Source organism: Malus sylvestris, chromosome 15 (genome assembly GCF_916048215.2).
Source record: "Malus sylvestris chromosome 15, drMalSylv7.2, whole genome shotgun sequence".
Taxonomy (NCBI): domain Eukaryota; kingdom Viridiplantae; phylum Streptophyta; class Magnoliopsida; order Rosales; family Rosaceae; genus Malus; species Malus sylvestris.
The window spans coordinates 15,921,244-15,940,263 of record NC_062274.1 but is presented as its reverse complement, the minus strand read 5'-3'; the positions used below and the strand labels follow the sequence as shown (position 1 = coordinate 15,940,263).

Sequence of the window (19,020 nt, the reverse complement as noted above, 5' to 3'; positions counted from 1 at the left end):
TTTCTTGTTGGAACCACTCTGCCTTGTTCGGCGCCCCCAGCTTTATAATGGGGGACGTCGAACCCTGATGGCTAGAACGTAAGTTATTTGGAAACCAACCAATCTACTTTGGCATTATATTTCTGTTAACTGATTTTCATGTATGGCTATCCTTTACAGCAAGTCAACCTCTAAAAAATGTGCTGGCGCTCAGCCCATTTAATCCATTCAGTGAACAGTGATATGTTCCCATGAACAGTTGAATTGGTCAAATGCATCTACACCCTTAAAACTAAATAGCCTAGTCAATTTTATTAAAATATTATTAATTTTTATTATAAAATAATATTTTGACTTTTAATTTCTGACTTTTTAATAAAATAATAATAATATAAAATAAAATTATTATTATTAAAATATTTTTATTTTTTGCATCTCCACCCTTCATCCTCGTCGCTACTGCTTTCCACCCCTCCACTTCCCTTCCATTCCCACCACCGCCTCCAAACCTCCTCCTCCCATCCTCCGACGTCGTCGCCCTCCTATCCTTCAAATCTCAAGCCAACCTCAATATCAAACTCTTCTACACCCTTAATGAGCGCTTCGACTATTATCAATGGTAAGGCGTCAAGTGCGCCCAGGGCCGCTTCGTCCTCCTGTCCTTCTCCCTCCAACGCCACGCTGTCGTCAGCATGGTGTCCGATGGGCCGTCCAATGGGTCTGTCGATTCTGGATCAACCTATGGCCTGGCTTGGGCTGGGTGCCAGCTTATTAGGCTGGGGTGGAGCAAAAAAAGGGGACGCCGGTCCATTTTTCAAGCTGGGTGCCAACCCATTAGCCTAGGGTGGAACTGCTCTTATAGTTGTATAATTTTTTTTGGAGCTATTGTTAGAATCCAAAACAGAGCACTCCATTGTTTATAGCCACGTATCAGTTATCATGTGCTCCTCCTTTTTATAGAGGTGATTTTCACACACCCCTCTTCATTCTTGATTGTCGGATTGAAAAATTAAACGAAAATAACAGACAAGATTAAACAAAAGTAAAAAGAATGTGTGGTTATCATTTTCTATTACAAATTACTGGACCAATTTAAAATTGGAAAAAACGTTGTAGCGAGTTCAGAACAAAATTATTAGCCGTCCATTGTATGATTTAGTTGAACCCTCAATATTGTTTTATCACCCAAAAAAAAAGGCATTATAATTTATTTTGAAATGTTGATAATATTTGAAGTGCTTCATTCTCCAAAAAAAAAATAATAATAACAAATACGGCAGCGAGTCAGGGACCAGTGAAGGGTACTTCAGTAAAATCATACGAAGCCATTCGGCGAATGAGAAACCGACAGATCTGAACACAAGGAAACGACAAAAGTATTACGCGGAAACGCCTCGAGAGCAGAAGGCGCCGAGGGCTTCAATTTCTGGTAAACCCGTTGAGCCCAAATAGCTAAAACGCGAGCAACAACAATGTCGTCAATGTCGCGAGACGCCGGCCTCCATCGCACGACACAGTTCTCCGCCGCATTCGCCGTCGCTATCTTCTCCCTCGCCGTCGTCGCCCACTGTTCCAACAATAATTCGGAGGTAAAATATCCTCACTTCCCACAAATTTGGAAAAAAATATTGAGTAAATTGTTTATAAAATGAGGCTTCTGGAATTTTCAGGTGAATTGCAGCCGCATCTGCGTGGCGGAGAACTGTAATTGTAAGCTCAATCTCTCTACTGCCTAGTTAATTTCTCAAAATTCTACTTTTTTTTCGGTATTTTAATTTGTATTTGATTTTAATTCGTTGTTATTTGTAAACTTAGCGGTTGGGATTCGATACGGGAAGTACTGCGGGGTAGGGTGGACCGGCTGCCCGGGAGAGCAGCCCTGCGATGATCTTGACGCGTGCTGCAAGATTCATGACGATTGTGTTGGCAACAAAGGTAGCAATTTTACTTCATTTTTGTGTCGTTGGAATTTTGGAAGTATAAATTATCATTTTTCTTTGTTGTTGGAATTTTGGAAGTTTAAAAAGTATCATATTTCTGTGTTGTTGGAATGTGGTTGTTTCAGTTACTTCGGTGATTTGATAAGCTTTGGAAACTTGATTTTTGGATGAATGGGAAACAAAATGTCAAACGTGTTTGGCCTTTTGATGGCAGAAAGAATTGATCTTTCTATTATTAGAATATAGCGATGAATTGGGATAATTATGAGCAAAAACTTTTTGGTTGTTGTTCTGTTGAAATGGTTATGGTTTTATTTTTCCGAAGGATAGTAAAGGATGAACAAAAACCAACATGTCGTAGGTCGTACCCAATGCACAAGGCTCCCGCTTTACGCAGGGTCTGGGAGAGGTGAATGTCGGCTAGCCTTACCCCCATTTATGGAGAGGCTGCTCCCAAGTCTCGAACCCGAGACCTACCGCTCATGGGCGAAGGCACTTGCCATCGCACCAAGTGCGACCTGTACTTGGTTAAATTCTAGGCCTGCTCTGCTATAATGTAAGACACTTCTTGTACAAAGCAAGTTGGTTTTTGTTTAGCAAGTGATGAGTGAGATAGGGATTAACTTACACCGAGGAAGGATATATCCTTCCCAGCGAGCTGCTCTCCCTCGGGAGATTAACTTACACCGAGGAAGGATATATCCTCATTATGAGTGAGATAGAAACAGCGGGGATATTTCCTCGTCAGAAGGTACTTTAAACTTAGGGCTTAATTGGGGGGTCGATGTGTTGGTTTTGTGGTGCATCCTGAAAGACAGCTTACACAATTTATATCGAAGTTCTGTTAACTACCAAACCAAGAAATTAACAAAGGGAAGACAACTTGTGCAACCGTGAGTTGGATATATTATAGAGTAGACACTACAATGCTCGAGCAGTTTGTCGTGAATTATGCACATAATGTTGTTTGTTCTTGGCATTTGTTTCTGGTCTGTATATGGATGATTGTAGTTGAAGGTCCTCTGATTCTAGTTATATGTTGGTTTTATAGGTATGACCGATATAAAATGCCACGAGAAGTTCAAGCGCTGCATAAAGAAAGTACATAAATCTGGGAAGGATGGATTTTCTAAGCAGTGTCCTTATGATACCGCTGTGCCTACTATGGTACAGGGTATGGATTTGGCTATCTTACTGAGCCAGTTTGGTAACTCAAAGCTTGAACTCTGATTTTCGGAAGAACAGAGACATTTCCCAGGAGTGGAATCATATATAGCACCCCTACCTACAATTTATCTCCAACACCCGTAAAAAGGGGAGTGGAACTAACTATGATTCAGTAAATGGATCCTCAGATACCTGATTTTGTGTTGCGTTGACTCTTATTCCTTCGTTTTTGCAGTTGATTCTTATTCCACAACAATGTGATTATTGACATGAATTCGACAATTGCTTAGCCCCAAAAATTCTCTTACTGTGTATAATGTACAGGAAGCGAGTTGGATTCGCTCTGATTTTTTCTTTTTGGTGATAATGTCGTGATTATGTTCGGAAGAATGTTATCTTGGTAGGTATTTAGGTATCTTAGAAGCGGAACTAAGCGAAAGCTTGGTCTCCAGGCATCTGAAATAAAGACGAACTCAAGCTCCTTGTTTGCTTACTTTAACTCGGATGATAGTGAGTCTGAGGAAGATCTTCCTAGGAAGATTTCCACCAGCAATGCTCATCTGAATACCAATATTTCTTGAAGCGTCACGGAGAGACCGGGACAATGTTTCATACAACATGCTGCAGGTAAGTTTTTCCGGACGAATGTGAAGTGCCATGAAGTGATTAGATTTACTCGGCAGTGTCCTTGTAAGACAAATGTGCCTACTATTTGTGTATGTGGTAAAACTGATGTTTTACCTCCCGAACTATCATCCTAGTTGAAATTGTTCCCCTGAACATTACATAGATTTTGTTAGGTTAGATGTTAGATTAGTCTCGAACTTACGCCATAGAACTCAACTCCTTTCCACCACTGTGATGAAGGGCCACTTGCCAATTTGTTGTTAATTAAGAATATTATAAGTTTCAAATTTTATAAGTTTGAAAATTTAGTAAAGATATATATATATATATATATGTTAGTTCATTTGTTCTATGTTTATTGGTTGGTCCAAGGCGACCCGTAAGGTCATTTCTAACCGAAAGGTCCAGAGGGTCGAAAATAGCCCGAAAATCGTCTCCAACTGAGGGTCAGGCCAAATGGCTCGATGGGCTCCATTGGACAAAAAAGGGCCAAAGGGCCAATTGGTAGTCTGGGCCGGGCCACAATTTCAAACACAACGGCTAGCTAACGTTAGTGTGATGCCAGTTAGCAACTGCTAGTTGACGTCAGTTACCGTTAGATTTGAATTTTTTTTTTTTGGGCCAAATTTTTTTAATATATTTTTTTTTAATTCTCATTTTTTCATATAAATACCTAAGCCACTCCTGTACCATTTGTCACATAATTTTCACCATTCCTACACCCTTTCAATTTTCATATTTTCTTACCTCTTCCAATAATTTTTCCTTCAATTTTTTCAATAATTTTCAAATGGCCTCATTTGCAATGAAAGGTAGGGTTTAGACCCGAAAAGAAGATGAAGCTCTTTGCATGGCTTATTTGGAAGATAGTGTAAGGGGGAGTTCTTACAAGTGAAAGTGTTTGGACTCGTGTGTCCAAAAAAAATAATATGAGTTCTACGAAGGCACCACTCCATCGAATACCCGAAACCACGAGAGTTGTTCTTCAAGATGAAAAAAACATCTTCATCCAAGTTTGAATGAATGACATCAAGCATTGTTAGCAGCCGCAAGTAGATATGAAAGCGGCGCCAATTACTACGACGAAGTAAGTGTTTTCACAATTTATTTTAAATATTTAATTATATTACATTTAATTTCATAAATTAATTTCCCTTAATTTTTGTAATTATATTTAATTATATTACATTTAATTTCATAAATTAATTTCCTTTAATTTTTGTAATTATATTTTCTAGGTACTCAAAGCGGAGGAATTGTATATGAAGGGCAGCTCGAAACCCTTTTAGCATCATGGTTGTTGGGAAATTTGTAAAAGGTGGGTGTTATTTGAAGATCCACCTCAACATAGAGCAGGTCCTGCACCGGTGTTCGAAATTGCATCCTCAACTGTATATGTGGATGAAGATGGATCTCCTACCATTCAAGAAACAAGGGTAGAAAATTTGTCTTTGGGCAAAGGTTTCATACCTAGGGCTATGAGAGAAAACAAGGCCCGAAGATTGATGGAAAATGGCAAGGCAAAGGATGATTATGCCGCTCAACAGGAAGTGGCGGCCTCATTGCGATTAATGGTGGAGCAAAATGCCTTTGCTGTGGAAGACATGAACCGTAGGCATGAAGAACAGGCCAAACAAATACAAGAAGAGATGGATGATAGGAATATGCAAAACAACACTTCGGATTACACTCCAATGAGTAAGGCCTATTTTGATCAAAAAAAGAGGGAAATTATGGCCCGATGGCAATTGTTTACCTTCAACTATACTCCTACATTGGTGGATGATGAAGATGATGTTGATCATGGACTTTAAATTTAAGTTGTTGTTTTTAAATTTAAGTTGTTATAGTTTTTAAAATTTAGTTGTAATTTTTAAATTTAAGTAATAAATTATGTTTGGCCCTATGGTCCTTGGCCCTTGGTTGGAGATGATTTTTTATCACATGACTATGTTTGGCTCTTGATTGAAGATAGTAAGAAATACAACTTTGCATTGTTTATTAAAATATTAATTTCTTTGAAGATTAGATGGTTAAAATGAACCATCTGACCCTTCTTTGATTGGAGATGCCTAAGAAAGACTAATATCAGTTTGACTAAAATGTGGATCGAGTCCAATAGTAGAGGTAAATTGGCTACTTTTAAAATTTAGGTCCTTAATTTATAAAAAAAATAATAATTTAGGAAGTCAATTTCGATTTAAATAAACAGTTTAGGCGTAGAAAGTTGGCGCCCACCTGAAAGCACAGAAGTAACAACTTTTGCTGGCATTTAATTAAATTGGGCACATTCTGTAGTTATTATGACGGCTTGCAATATTGTATGAAATACTTGGTTACTAGTCGTTGCAAGAGAAAATCTCTAGCATTGATAATTTTGAAATTAAGTTTTGTTGTTATTGTGTATTATATTTGGAGAAAGCGGAACAACCATATATTCAAGAATTCATGTCAACCCGTTACGGTGGTTCTCAACTCAATTAAGTTCATCTTTAGACTTTGATTGAGTTATTTGAAAATTGTCCATTACACTGTTAATTACTCTACTTTACGGAAATAGAATATAAATATGAATAATTAGTGCTTGTTGTTGTTGCAGCTCTTTGTTGCGTGCTTGTATTTTTAGCTACTATTTACTGCTTGTACTTTTTTTTTCATATGTTTTATTTATAAAAAATAAAATATCTGGCTACCATTCTAAACTTATCCACGCCACTTGGTGAATGAATGCTTTTGCTCACAAGTTGGCTCGATTCCATGACAAGTCGTATCCGTTTTTATATATTTCGCATCCCGTAATCAAGTCACGTGAGAAATTATGTAACTAGACCTATATGTGAGAGACATGTAAGTGCCATAACAAGTAACAAAATACAGAATCATGAAATGACACCCATCATCATCACCCACCGGTATGGTTGCGGCCATCATCACATACAAATACAATGACGGCTTTGGGCATGTGCAATGGACGACATCGACATCATCAAATTTAACTATACACAAAATTAAATTAATCCATAAAAATTTTACAAATTATAAAAATAAAATTCTCTCATTTCGATGCGTTATTTTAGAGTTCCTTTATTAATCTCAAGTTTAGTCATTCGAACGCTGTGTAAGAGTTCATATGATTCCTTTATATTAAGGAAATTTTAATTAAAAGCTTCTGTTACCGTTTATTTTATACTAAACTATTTACTTTTCCTTACTTTTTTTACTAATCCCAAACATCAAAAAAATTCTAATTTGTAATAATATTGTCACACGCTTCCCCGAATCAAAACGCCATATCGATTTCTTACGCTCTCAGAAAAATTCAGAAAAAAATATTAATAATCGTATAAATTTCGCGATTTCGGAGCATTCGGTTTTGAAGATTCTCAATTCGAATTCACCATGCTTCACAGGAGCTTCAAGCCTGCCAAATGGTAATTTTCTCCCTTTTTTTATTGTAATTTTCAACGACCTGTTTGGTTTCCGAGAATCCTAGGGGAAGAGAAAGGAAAATTGGAACAGAGTTCTGTAATTACGTGATGAATTTGCGCGGGTTGACTCAGCTACTGTGGAATTTTTAGTTTTTATCGTCGAAAATTAAGTATGGGAGTTTTTATTGTTGTATTGATGGATTTTGGCGGGTTTTTGGTGCAGCAAAACGGCATTAAAGCTCGCGGTTTCGCGGATAAAGCTATTGAAGAACAAGAAGGATGCACAAGTGAAGCAGATGAGGAGGGAATTGGCCCAGTTGCTTGAGACTGGTCAATACCGGACTGCGAGAATTCGGGTTTGTCTTGATCATCATATCTAATTGCAATTGATCTTCTGTTTTTTTTTCGGTTTTTCTCTGCTTGAGATTTTAAATTCAACGTTTTGGTCTTGTATGGTAGAGTATGCTTCTTGATGGATTTGATCCTATTGGCTTTGACAATATTTGTACCTTGCATTGCATTGTTCACTAGTTTGTTTAATTTGGAGGACCTGTGTATGAATATTGCATTTTAAGAAGGTAATGATATGTTTTGTTTTCCGATTATGTTGGTTGAAATGGATTCAATGGGCGAGGATACGCAGTTTTGCAAAAATTTAAAGTGTGGTGGTGCACTCGTGAAAGGCCAGGAAGTGAATTAGAAAACTGAACTTCTTGCCCTGGCTGTTTGTATTTGATGTCTGATTATAGTAGCAGACTCTACTTTTTTTGAACTTCCAGTGTGCTAACATACATTTTTTTGCTGACTTTTACGCCAATCCTGTATCTCAGGTTGAACATGTGGTCAGAGAAGAGAAGACAAAGGCAGCGTTTGAACTTATCGAGATATATTGCGAACTTATTGCTGCACGCTTGCCTATGATTGAGTCACAAAAGTATGTAAATCCATTAATTCTTGAATGGTTTGGGCATCTTTTATTCATTCATATGCTCTTATGCTTAAACTTAGCAGTGTTTTTTTATGCATCAGTTACGTGGTCCATTGTCAGTGCTTCCCTTAACATTGTGCATTTTACTATTTTATGATAGGTTCATAGCTTATTCATGAATCTAGTACTATTAGCGTTCCTGCAACTAAGGATTTCTTTTATATTTTTACAGAAACTGCCCCATTGATCTGAAGGAAGCAATTACAAGTGTAGTATTTGCATCTCCAAGATGCGCAGACATACCAGAACTCATGGATATTCGCAAGCATTTCACAGCTAAATATGGAAAGGAGTTTATCTCTAACGCTGTTGAATTGCGTCCAGATTGTGGCGTAAGTCGCATGGTATGTACCTTGTGCAATTTCATGGATAATTTTAATATGGAAACTAAAATATCTCCAGATCCTGCGTTTTTGGATCATGGATCGAGCCAAGTATCACAACTTCTTCTACCTATCCTGTATATTGTCCTTTTAATTCTGTGTTGAAATATGAACTTATTAGTAGGTGAGATTTTATGGAAAAAGGTTCTTTATCTTCATAGCATAGGAGAAACAACTATTTTTTATTGGGCCAATTACAGATGGTTGATGGACTTGTCAAAAGTCAGCACTCAGCAGATTAGTTTTATTGATCTTTTTATTTATTTATTATTAATATTATCGTGTCAGTTAGTGGAGAAATTATCTACCAAATCACCTGATGGCCCTACCAAGATGAAAATCTTAGCTGCAATTGCAGAGGAACATAATGTCAAATGGGATCCTGAATCCTTTGAAGAGAAAGAGTCCAAGCCTCCAGAGGACCTGCTGGTAAGATTTGTTTCCCTCTAGCCTGGTCCATTCATTGCTTGAGAATACATAGATATCATAAAACTAGAGCTTCACTTTAGTCACATTACATTTGATTGTTTAAGACACATCCGTTTATTGCTATACTTTTTGACATTTGAGCAGAATGGGCCAAATACTTTTGCTAGAATTCCTGAGGAACCTCCTCGTGGCCCACTTCCTCCTAATCATGATGTCAAGGCACCTTCTAGTGTTCAGGCTCCACCTCAAAATTATGGGAATTATGGTCCACCCACGAACTTTAACGAGCTGAATGCAAGATCTGCACCTCGCTTCCAGGATTCTGCTTCTTCAAATGTTTCTTCCAACAAAGCAACTACATCTGGCTCATTTCATTCAGAAGTGAGACCTTCAGGTACATCAATAATCATTGGAAGATGGTGGTTTAATAAGTTTATTATTTACAAGTGGTATTTTTATTTTATCCTGTCTCATTCTTAATTTGACATTCCCACGCAGGAAATCAAAATGATGGGATGGAAAATAGACATTCGTCTCCTGAGGATGGAAATTCTTCTTCACCGGGTAGGCAGAGTTGGAACATGCATTTTAAGGATGCTGCTTCTGCAGCACAGGCAGCTGCTGAATCAGCCGAAATGGCAGGCATGGCTGCCAGAGCAGCTGTTGAACTTTCAAGAAAACACTATTCAGAATCACAGGATAAATTTAGCCAGTCAGCTCCCTTGGCATCTGATAGAACATCCACAAATGATCCTTCGGTGAATAGGCACCAAATGCAAGATCGACATCCTGACGAAGTGTCAGATCGATATCCTCAAAAGAAGTCATCTGAACCTGAGAAGCATGACTTTGTAAGTGAAGTGAGTACGACAAGACAGTCCAGCAACACTAACGTGTATGCAAGTGAGGTGCAAACTGGAATGAAACTTGATAAAACTTATTATTTGGGTAATATGAGATCAGAAGAGAAATCAAGTAGACCTTCCCAATCCAATCCTATAGGTGAAGTGAGTGTGAAGAGACAGTCGAGCAACACTGGTGTGGAGTATGGGAGTGAGATGCAAACTGGAAACAAACCTGATAACGTTGCTTATTTTGGTGATATGAGATCTGAAGAGAAATCTAGTAGGCCTTCCTCCCGATCTAATTCAAGCATTGGCAGTGATGATCAGGAAGATGTTTTCAGACGGAGTGACGATATTTCTTATTTGGGAAATAAGAGGAGTGGAGAACAATCTATCTGGTCTTCCTGTCATTCTCATTCAAGAAATTTTAGTAATGATCATGAAAGTGTTTCAAATGGCCGTGATGAGGATTCTTTTGTTAACGATGTTAATATCTTCCAAAGCACTAAGGAAATATGTTCTGATGGAAATGCTCCTTTGGTTTTTGATGAATCTGGTTCAGACGACGATAAATGTAAATTTGATGTGGAGGACTACAAGGGCCAAGAACCCAGTTTGTTTTTTCCTTTTCCTGATAGAAACTCATTTTCTCCTTCAGCTAGTTTGTATCCTTGGAGCTCTAAACAACAGACGTATGAAGTACAATTTAAGTCCAGTTCACAACTAAGTTCTTCATCGGTGAAGCACTCCCCTCCTGTTTTTTCAGAAAATTCAACAGGTTCCATGGACTCTTCACAACCAAATGACTTGTTGCCTGTTGCTTTTGATGCGTCAGATGGCCCAAGTTCAGACAGTGAAGAGGAGGTAGACAAGCTTGCCAAGAGCACAGTTTCTAAATTTTCCCTTGTGCAGAGCCAAAGTGCAAGTCGTAGGTCGTTTGGATCTTCATCCTCGGAGGAGATAAATATAGGTTCTAACACAAAGCCAGGGTTGCTGCTTTCATCTCATAATTTGGACTCAACTGAAGCACATCCCCAGAGAAGCCAAGGAGACAAAAATAGAATCGTCCCGGAGGAAAAGTATGATTTTGATGAAGTGCCTACTGGTCAGCCATCTGTAAGGCTAAGGAAATCTGGATTTGATTCAAATGCCAGGGACGATTTTCAAACACAACATTTGCATCAAACTATGAAAGATAGTGAGGTTTCAGATGGATGTAGTTGTGTCAGTGACACTGACAATGAGCTGAGCTTAGGGATGTTGACAGGTGGGCTGCGAAATAAGGGTTTAAGGCATCCACCGTATACGAAGAAATTACCAGGAAACTTTTTGTCTGTTAAACAAGATACTGAAGACACCAAGGTTGAGCAACCTTCCTTCTTTCCATCAGTCAGGACTTCTGTTGTCTCTGAAGGAGAGCAAGGGAGCAAAAAACTGATCAAGGAATGGAGCACGAGAACCCCCATCTCATATGTGGCTTCTGATGATGATTCTTCCGAGGATGAATTGTCACACAGAACTGCTAGAAGTAGCCAAGACTCATTCAATAAAAAATTGGGATCTGAAGTAAAGGCTAGCTCCAAATCCACGTTTTCTTTCTTTGATTCAGAGGATAGTGAGCCGGAAGAAGATCTTCTTACAAAGATTTCCACCAGCAATGCTCGTCCAAGTGCTAGACTGTCTAGAAGAACACAGCTGTCTTCTTCGAATTCTGTTAGAAGCTCTAGCTCAAAGACAACAGTAGTTTCTGACTTGTCAGGGACTTCAGAGTATGGAAAACCCTCTTCAAGGAGTTCATTTGACACTGAAACTGTAGTAAAGCCCTCGTCCCAGATCAAGAGCTCAGAGCAGGAGTGGAATAGACCTGTAGAACAAGTTGCTCCTAAACCAGTACGAGAATCCAAGAGGACATCACCTGTAGAGACTTCAAATTCAAACAGAAACTCCATTTCAAGGAGTTCCGATGCCACTGAAACTTTACCAAAGTCCTTGTCCCAGGCGAAGAGTTCAGATAGTCCAGGAAGTCAAGAGTGGCATAAACCAGTAGAACAAGCAGCTTCTAAACCAATGCCAGAGTCCAAGAGATCCTCACTTGTGGAGACTTCAAAGTCATATGGAAACCCCTCATCAAGGAGTTCCTATGCCGCTGAAAGTCTACCAAAGCCCTCCTCCCAGACCAGGAGCTCAGAGCATCCAGGAAGTCAGGAGTGGCATAGACCAGCAGAACAAGCAGCTCCTAAACCAGTTCGAGAATCCAAGAGTCCTTCACCTGAAGATGTAGAGACTTCTAAGTCATATGGAAACCCTTCTTCAAGAAGTGCGTATGCTTCTGAGACCCTACCAAATCCCTCGTCACAGACCAAGAGTTCAGAGCACCCAAGAAGACAGGATCGGCAAAGACAAGTAGAACAAGCAGCGCCTAAACCAGTTTTGGAATCCAAGAGGCCCTCCTCACATGTAGAGACCTCAAAGCCATTTGCAAGGGAGCAATCATCCGAAAATTCTCAAAAGATCGAAACATCAAAGTCCTCAGGTTCTACAGAGAATCCACCAAAGGAGAAGGTTTCTCATGTTCACCCAAAGCTTCCCAACTCTGATGACATAATCGCCAGGTTTATGGCTCTCCGGCAGAATCGACAGTAAACATAGTTATTACCACATACGTATATAGGATACATTTTCATGTGATTATATCAGGGTTTGTTATTCTTTGGTATGCTTGAATTTTGTATGATCGTCAGGTAAAGTGTTGATAGCTGTATCGTTACTTCGCGTCGAAATTGAGTCTTATATTTTCCAGACCATTGCAAATATGATGAGATTACGTTTGTTGAAGAATTCTGTAATATAGGTTTTGTCCCCTAATTTTCTGAAGTTGGAGACTTGAATTGAATAGAATATCTTGTTAATTTGTGAATTTCTGTTGTAATTTGTTTTTCAAACTCGGGTGCAAAGAGGTGGGCACACTGCTTCAGTGGTTTGATTTACAACAGCAGTTCAATATATTGATATCATACTCATGAATAAATTGGTATCACACTTAAATTTTCCGACCTATTGTAAAAGTGCGATTCATATATATATATATATATATATATATATTGGTATAACTTGCACTTTTTCCGGCCTACTGTGTAAGGCCTTACATGTATAACGAGGCATAAACAACTTCATCTTTGCAGTTACGAAATTAAATGGCAAACCGAGGTTCGAAGATCATTCAAACCAAAAATGAATTAAAACGAAACAAGGTAGGCATGTTCGAAATTAGACGAATTCGTCTACTAAAACTTCTTATTTCGTAGTTCAATTAAAACATAGCTAGGAAATTTAAAGCAAGGAGAATTGAGGAAGCCGGAGTTTCCTAATTCACTCCTATAGTCTCAACCTCCGCGATAATGTAAATCAATTTAATCTAACTTACAGGGAAGAAATGCGCCATCAGAATGCATCCTAACCCTACGTTAACAGCTTTAACATGTAAAAACCATATACTACGAATCAATCTTCACAATCAAAACCTGTATCAAGTCGTAGTCTGGACAGCGTTCTTCGCAAATGTTTCAGCAACCAGCAGAGGAAAAGCAATTGTTGCATCGCAATGCACCTAGTTCAACCAATCAAAAAAGGTGGAAAGTAATCAGAATGATATTACGACAGAAACGAGGATGACATATTCAAGAATGCAAAGGACACAATAGAACGCAATGAGATAACTTAGCAAAGATATGGGTTAAATTAAGTAATACCTTGACGGTTTTGGCAGAACCCCGTATTTTCCCCCACGATACAGCCTCGTCAGGACGAGCTCCAGAATCACTCCCATCAAACTCTTGTGCAGTATTGATGAAGACAGCATAATCCGCACCATTACGAAACATATTGGCATTGCAAATGTGATGTTTGGGCATTCCCCCTCCAAGTATGATCATTCCAGTCTTCCTTGGGCTTGCATGGACAGCTTCACCATTAATGGCCCTAATATCTGTTCAAAGGCATACTATCATGTGATTTCATTTCCCAAGTATATTATCAGCTGCAATGACAATGTAAACGAGCAACATACCTTGCACTATGTCGATGATCAGACCTGGGCTGCGGAAAGAATGAAAGTACAACATGTCTCCCAGCGAGCCATCTGTTAAGCCCGGACAGTAAACTGGGACATTGTTCTGGAAATAAACCACAAAAACATACCAAATGTAAGTGGACTGTCAGTAATTTCATAGAAACAAGTTTTAAAATGCAACTGCAGTACTAATTGACGGTACCATTTTGAAATCCTGAAAACTGACCCCTAAGACCACAAATAACCATTTCTATTCTCTCTACTCATCAAAATACAATTTCACAAGACGCTGTGTTTATGCATGCCCATCCAAGCAAATTTAGATTGTAAAACACATAATTCGTAAGGTAAACATACTATAGAAGCTTAAGAGCTAAATATAAAGTGCTTGATTAGGTTGATTTCTTGCCTTGTATGCCCAATACAGGTATGAACGTCGATCATTTATTTCCTTCCCCAAGCGTGCAATCAATTTAGACGGAGTCCACAATGCGTTCTGCTAAAAGAAAAAAACAATCAGAAAAAACCATATTGATCACAGCCTAACCACTACACCATACCCCTAAAAAAACTAACTTGAAAAGAAAGTTATCATTATATTTGAATCCATGCCTGCTCAGTTTGTTCCTTCAACATCTGGTCGAAAATTGGTATGATCCAATCCTCAAATTTGCAGTAATTTCCATTAGGAACAAGCAAATTACCAATACGATTCAAGCCTTTTGACCGCAAATGTGCTCCCGGCAGAGAGAAATCACCTCTATAAGTGGGCGCAAGGCATTTAATTAGATCTTCCTCTATACCACCAGCAGTTGAAACCACAACATCCACCATATGGTGCTCCACCAAGTACCGAATTGTATCTCTAATCCCCGACGAAACCAAATTCGAAGTAAAACCTAGGAACACTTTGCATTTCACCGACTTTCTGTATTTCAAATCCCTCTCCTCCTCACTGCAATCTTCATCTATAGCCTCATCTGCTAGCCTCCAATCTAGCTTCAGTGCAATAAAAATAATGGTTAGGTCAAAAATTAAAAGACAACTAGGTCAGTTTGGTAAGAGAAACCTACCATTTGGTTGACGACTTGAATGGCATCTCCGAGATTGGAGGCTTGAAAGCCAGTGGAGAGCATGGAGCTCATGAGGCGAGCGTAGTCTACTCCCTGATTGAAATCATATCCTTCGATTTCGGTGCTTTGGCCTTGCAAATCCTCTGACTCTTTGAACACTGTAGAGTGCACGGATGCCAGCCGGTTATCTTCCATTGCTTCACTAACTGATTCCAAAACCGTATTCTGCTACTACCGCGGTTTCCTTGTAATTTGGACAGCTTTTGGCTCACTCACCGAGTAATCTGAACTCAATGCAGTCCAATCCAAATTCATATTAGGTTGGATTACAGATTAAATATGCACAAAAATGCAGAATTCATCATCAAACGATTATCAAACGGGCCCTAAAAAAAACTAGCACGAAAGGCCGAAATCATAGTTAATCTTCACCTTCCTTATTCCTCCTCCCTCCCACGCACTTTCCCACTAAAAACTAAAAACTAAAAACTAAAAAGCGGAAAATGGTTATCAAACGGGCGCTAAACTTTCATAATAAAGTACAAATGTTAAGAAAGCAATGAACAACGTAAACGAAAACAACGACAGGAACAATTAAGCAAGAATAAACAAGTAAAACAACATAAAAAAATTTCAGTTAAGCTTACCGCAAGAGGAAAGGCATTTCAACGAACCAAAGTTCTCACCTTTTTGATCCCATCAATTTAAATTTCATATATTTTCGGAATTTAAGAGGAAGGGCAAAAATCTTACCGCAAGAGAGGGAGAGGCAAATGGGGAGCAGAGAAAAACGGCCGCCGCGATGGGTTGTGGAAGGGAAAGCAACGGGCTGGGAGCAGGGTAGTTTTATGGGCTCAGCCCTTCGAGCTGAGTGGCAAAGCTGTAATTTCCACTTTAATAATAAAATAAAAAAGAAAGTGTAATTTGTACTTCAAAATTTTCATTTTACACTCTTCACAAGTGTATTTTTTTTTCTAAATATAAAACGTTTGGAATGTAAAATAAGAATTTTGGAGTGTCAATAACAATTCCTATAAGAAATAGGAAACTTTAGTGAAAAGCTCCTGATACCGTTCACTTTAACGAAAAACCACATTTTTACAGCAAGAAGTCAATCATATTACTATTCATTTAACCTTTTATTTTTTTCTTTATCGTTAAAACTCAAATTTTTAAATCATTTTCATTAGTTTTCTTTAAAAAATAAAAAATCATATTTTTACAGTAAAAAATCAATCATATTACTATTTATTTTATTTTTTATTTTACCTTTATCGTTAAAATTCAAAAATTTCAAATTATTTTCATTAATTTTCTTTAAAAAATAAGTCTAATGAGAAAAAACAAAGTTAAAAAAGGGGCCGTTCCGAGAATCGAACTCGGGACCTCTTGCACCCAAAGCAAGAATCATACCACTAGACCAAACGGCCGGTATTGTTAACCCATCATGACTTTATAATGATACAGGTCGTCATTTACATTCTCAGCTGATCGTTTTAAGAGTGTAGGGTTTTTGTTAACGACGACTATATAAACGAAATCTTGAGCAGCTACACTGGTAAACCAACGGAGCCTCCTTCCCTCTCTCAGTCTCTCTCTGCCTCTGCAGATGTAAGTCCACCGCCGTCGCCGAGATCTCTCGAGCTCCGATTCCATTTCTGTCTCTCCGTTGACTCAGATCACGGTTTCTATCGAATCATTTTTGGTCTCGGTGTTGAATCTGAGCCGTTGATTTTTCTTGTGATTTTTGCAGCAGCGGAATCCAGGCGCCATGACAACCGTTCCGGGACAACTGATCTGGGAGATCGTGAAGAAGAACAACTCCTTCTTGGTGAAGGAGTTTGGCCGCGGCAACGCCGGTGTCCGCTTCAGCAAGGAGCCCAACAACCTCTACAACCTCCATTCCTACAAGCATTCCGGTAAATTTTCCTTTCTTACCTTCTGTTTGTTTCCGGGGAAAATAAAAGAATGTAAAACCCCGGGAAGCCGAATCGTCGTTCTAACCATCTGTTTGTTTCGGTGGGGGATTTCTAGGTTTGGCGAACAAGAAGACGGTTACTATTCAGGCAGGAGGCAAAGACCAGTCTGTGGTGCTCGCCACCACCAAGACCAAGAAGCAGAACAAGCCCGCCAGTCTGCTCCACAAGTCTGTGATCCGAAAGGAGTTTCCCCGCGCCGCCAAGGCTGTTACCAATCAGGTAATTAACAATGTGATTAGCATAAGCTTTGGATTTAGCTAATTGAGTATTGCTGTATGAGTCGAATTATCGATATGCTTAATATCAATAATCCTTGGATTAAATTGATTGTAATCGCAATTTCGTTGCCATATTATCATCTTTGTGTAGCCCTAGTTGTTCATGTGTAATGTGCTATGTTAGTTACTTTTTAGCAGTGATGAGCAGCTAACACGTAAGAAAATCCTGCTTTGTGTGGTATTTTCGATGAAATACATTTGTTACGCTTGGCTTCTGAGCACCCTCTTTAGCTAATACAATTTGGGCTTTTGTTTTTTGTTTTTTTTTTTTGAAGTTTCAGTCAGATTGGCATATATATATGTTTTGTTGAGTGATTGATGGATGATTAATATGGTTTTTGAAGACCTGAATACATTAGCGACACCTGAAGTAAAATCAAAATTCGCCTTTCAGGCCCGTCTTAAAAACTGTATCGTTATATCTTGTTTTCAGATGTTCATCCAATTTTGATGACCATAGTTTTATTGTAGTGTAGTTTGTGTTCTTTTACATTTGAAATGCTTACATTGTTTTTTCCCTGTGAAAACCTCTCAGTAAAGTAATAACTTTTCGAATTCGTTTAGTGTCCATGCTTTCTAGGCTACCCGAAATATGAACACACAAACACACACACACACACACACTCTCTCTCTCTCTCTCATGCATACATGTTTCTGAGATGATTAAATAGATTGATGTAAATCATGCAACGATAATTGAACTATAGGGTTGAATGTCCATGCCAGATTATCTGATTCCTCTTATTTCTCTCATTGCACAATGCAAACTTTGATTGAATTCTGCACTCACTGAATAGTTATTTGATTGTGACGTGTTACAGGTTGCGGATAACTTCTACAGACCTGATTTGAAGAGAGCTGCCCTTGCCAGGCTCAGTGCCGTTCACAAGAGTCTCAGGGTTGCCAAGTCCGGTGTGAAGAAGAGGAACAGGCAGGCTGTCAAGACCCCCGGTAGGAAGTGAGGGGAAAAATGTGTCATCGTTGTGTTCATTTGGTGTTTAGTTCCCTTTTCCAGGTCCAAGGAGAGACATGATTTCCGGTTTTAGATCTTGTATTTTCTCGTGATGAACATTAAGACTAGCCCTTTGACTGAACAAAGGAAGGATAGTGTTTTGTTTCTGTCGCCAAATTTTGCTGAAGATTAATTTCGTAATGCAATCTAGTTTTTAGAAATATCTCGATCACAGAGCTCAGTGTTGCAATTTCTACACCTGCATGTGAATGGTTCACTCTGGCTATTTCATTGCAAGATGGCTTAAGGTTATGGTTAATGAATGACAGTTTAAACCAAAATTTATCTTTCACTTCATTTTTTATTAACTAATTGAAGTCGAGGCGTACCAAACCAGCCCGATTTACCTTATAAGAATTTGGTTCTAAAAATACTTGCATAAATTGGTTTACTTCGAGTATTGAAGTTAAACAAAGGCTGAAGCGTGTGTGCTCGATCGATTTCGTTGTTGGAAACTTGGAATACTTGTTTATGTTTTGTGCAAATTTGGTTTTTAAGATCCAAAACAATCTCAAAACGAAGGGAAAAATAAGATCTTTTTGGCATAAACTCAAACCAAATCTAAACCGACAATACTAAAGTTTTTTGATTTGTTTGATTTGGTTTGATTGTATTGATATGACCCCTATTGTTCAACTTCAAATCCAAATACTTTATATGATTCGGTTTGAGTTTCAGGTTCCAAAAGAAACCAGACCAAACTAAACCGAGCCGAACCGTGTCTACACCGGTGAAATTCAACATTTCAAAAATTGGAATTTTGACAAAACAAAAATATGAAAATTGGAACGAGTAACACGTGCATTGCACGTGAGAGTTATCT

General features: G+C 38.6%; 5 protein-coding genes and 2 non-coding genes across 8 annotated transcripts; 5 read left to right on the top strand and 2 right to left on the bottom strand.

Moving 5' to 3' along the window:
• Positions 1-1,372: 1,372 nt before the first annotated feature.
• On the top strand, positions 1,373-3,385 carry LOC126605894 (probable phospholipase A2 homolog 1). The gene is made up of 4 exons (XM_050273342.1): positions 1,373-1,568; positions 1,650-1,689; positions 1,795-1,914; positions 2,971-3,385. The coding sequence occupies exons 1-4, from the start codon at positions 1,452-1,454 to the stop codon at positions 3,147-3,149; spliced, it is 456 nt and encodes a 151-aa protein (XP_050129299.1). The 5' UTR covers positions 1,373-1,451; the 3' UTR covers positions 3,150-3,385.
• Positions 3,386-3,704: 319 nt separating this feature from the next.
• LOC126602719 (uncharacterized) lies at positions 3,705-5,656 on the top strand. Its single transcript, XM_050269611.1, has 2 exons — positions 3,705-3,713; positions 5,003-5,656. The coding sequence occupies exons 1-2, from the start codon at positions 3,705-3,707 to the stop codon at positions 5,525-5,527; spliced, it is 534 nt and encodes a 177-aa protein (XP_050125568.1). The 3' UTR covers positions 5,528-5,656.
• A 1,162-nt stretch (positions 5,657-6,818) lies between these two features.
• On the top strand, positions 6,819-12,703 carry LOC126603525 (uncharacterized). Its single transcript, XM_050270402.1, has 7 exons — positions 6,819-7,144; positions 7,365-7,497; positions 7,972-8,075; positions 8,302-8,473; positions 8,801-8,941; positions 9,086-9,335; positions 9,440-12,703. The coding sequence occupies exons 1-7, from the start codon at positions 7,113-7,115 to the stop codon at positions 12,427-12,429; spliced, it is 3,822 nt and encodes a 1,273-aa protein (XP_050126359.1). The 5' UTR covers positions 6,819-7,112; the 3' UTR covers positions 12,430-12,703.
• Positions 12,704-13,044: 341 nt separating this feature from the next.
• Positions 13,045-15,778, bottom strand: LOC126603526 (deoxyhypusine synthase). Of its 2 annotated transcripts, XM_050270403.1 has the most exons (7): positions 15,682-15,778; positions 14,929-15,212; positions 14,468-14,854; positions 14,265-14,351; positions 13,853-13,958; positions 13,536-13,771; positions 13,045-13,393 (listed from the first exon to the last, which is right to left on the bottom strand). In XM_050270403.1, exons 2-7 carry the CDS (start codon positions 15,121-15,123, stop codon positions 13,313-13,315), a joined length of 1,092 nt encoding a protein of 363 aa, XP_050126360.1. In that variant the 5' UTR covers positions 15,124-15,212; positions 15,682-15,778; the 3' UTR covers positions 13,045-13,312. The 2 variants fall into 2 exon arrangements, with proteins under 2 accessions (XP_050126360.1, XP_050126361.1); XM_050270404.1 differs by lacking the exon at positions 15,682-15,778 and having other exon boundaries at positions 14,468-14,850; positions 14,929-15,068.
• Positions 15,779-16,286: 508 nt separating this feature from the next.
• Positions 16,287-16,358, bottom strand: TRNAP-UGG (transfer RNA proline (anticodon UGG)). Its single transcript has one exon. It is a non-coding gene; the product is annotated as a tRNA-Pro (tRNA).
• A 38-nt stretch (positions 16,359-16,396) lies between these two features.
• Positions 16,397-18,358, top strand: LOC126603477 (60S ribosomal protein L28-1-like). The gene is made up of 4 exons (XM_050270329.1): positions 16,397-16,539; positions 16,682-16,847; positions 16,963-17,126; positions 18,007-18,358. Exons 2-4 carry the CDS (start codon positions 16,700-16,702, stop codon positions 18,145-18,147), a joined length of 453 nt encoding a protein of 150 aa, XP_050126286.1. The 5' UTR covers positions 16,397-16,539; positions 16,682-16,699; the 3' UTR covers positions 18,148-18,358.
• LOC126606096 (small nucleolar RNA R24) lies at positions 17,317-17,408 on the top strand. The gene has a single exon (XR_007617118.1). It is a non-coding gene; the product is annotated as a small nucleolar RNA R24 (small nucleolar RNA).
• Positions 18,359-19,020: the final 662 nt, after the last annotated feature.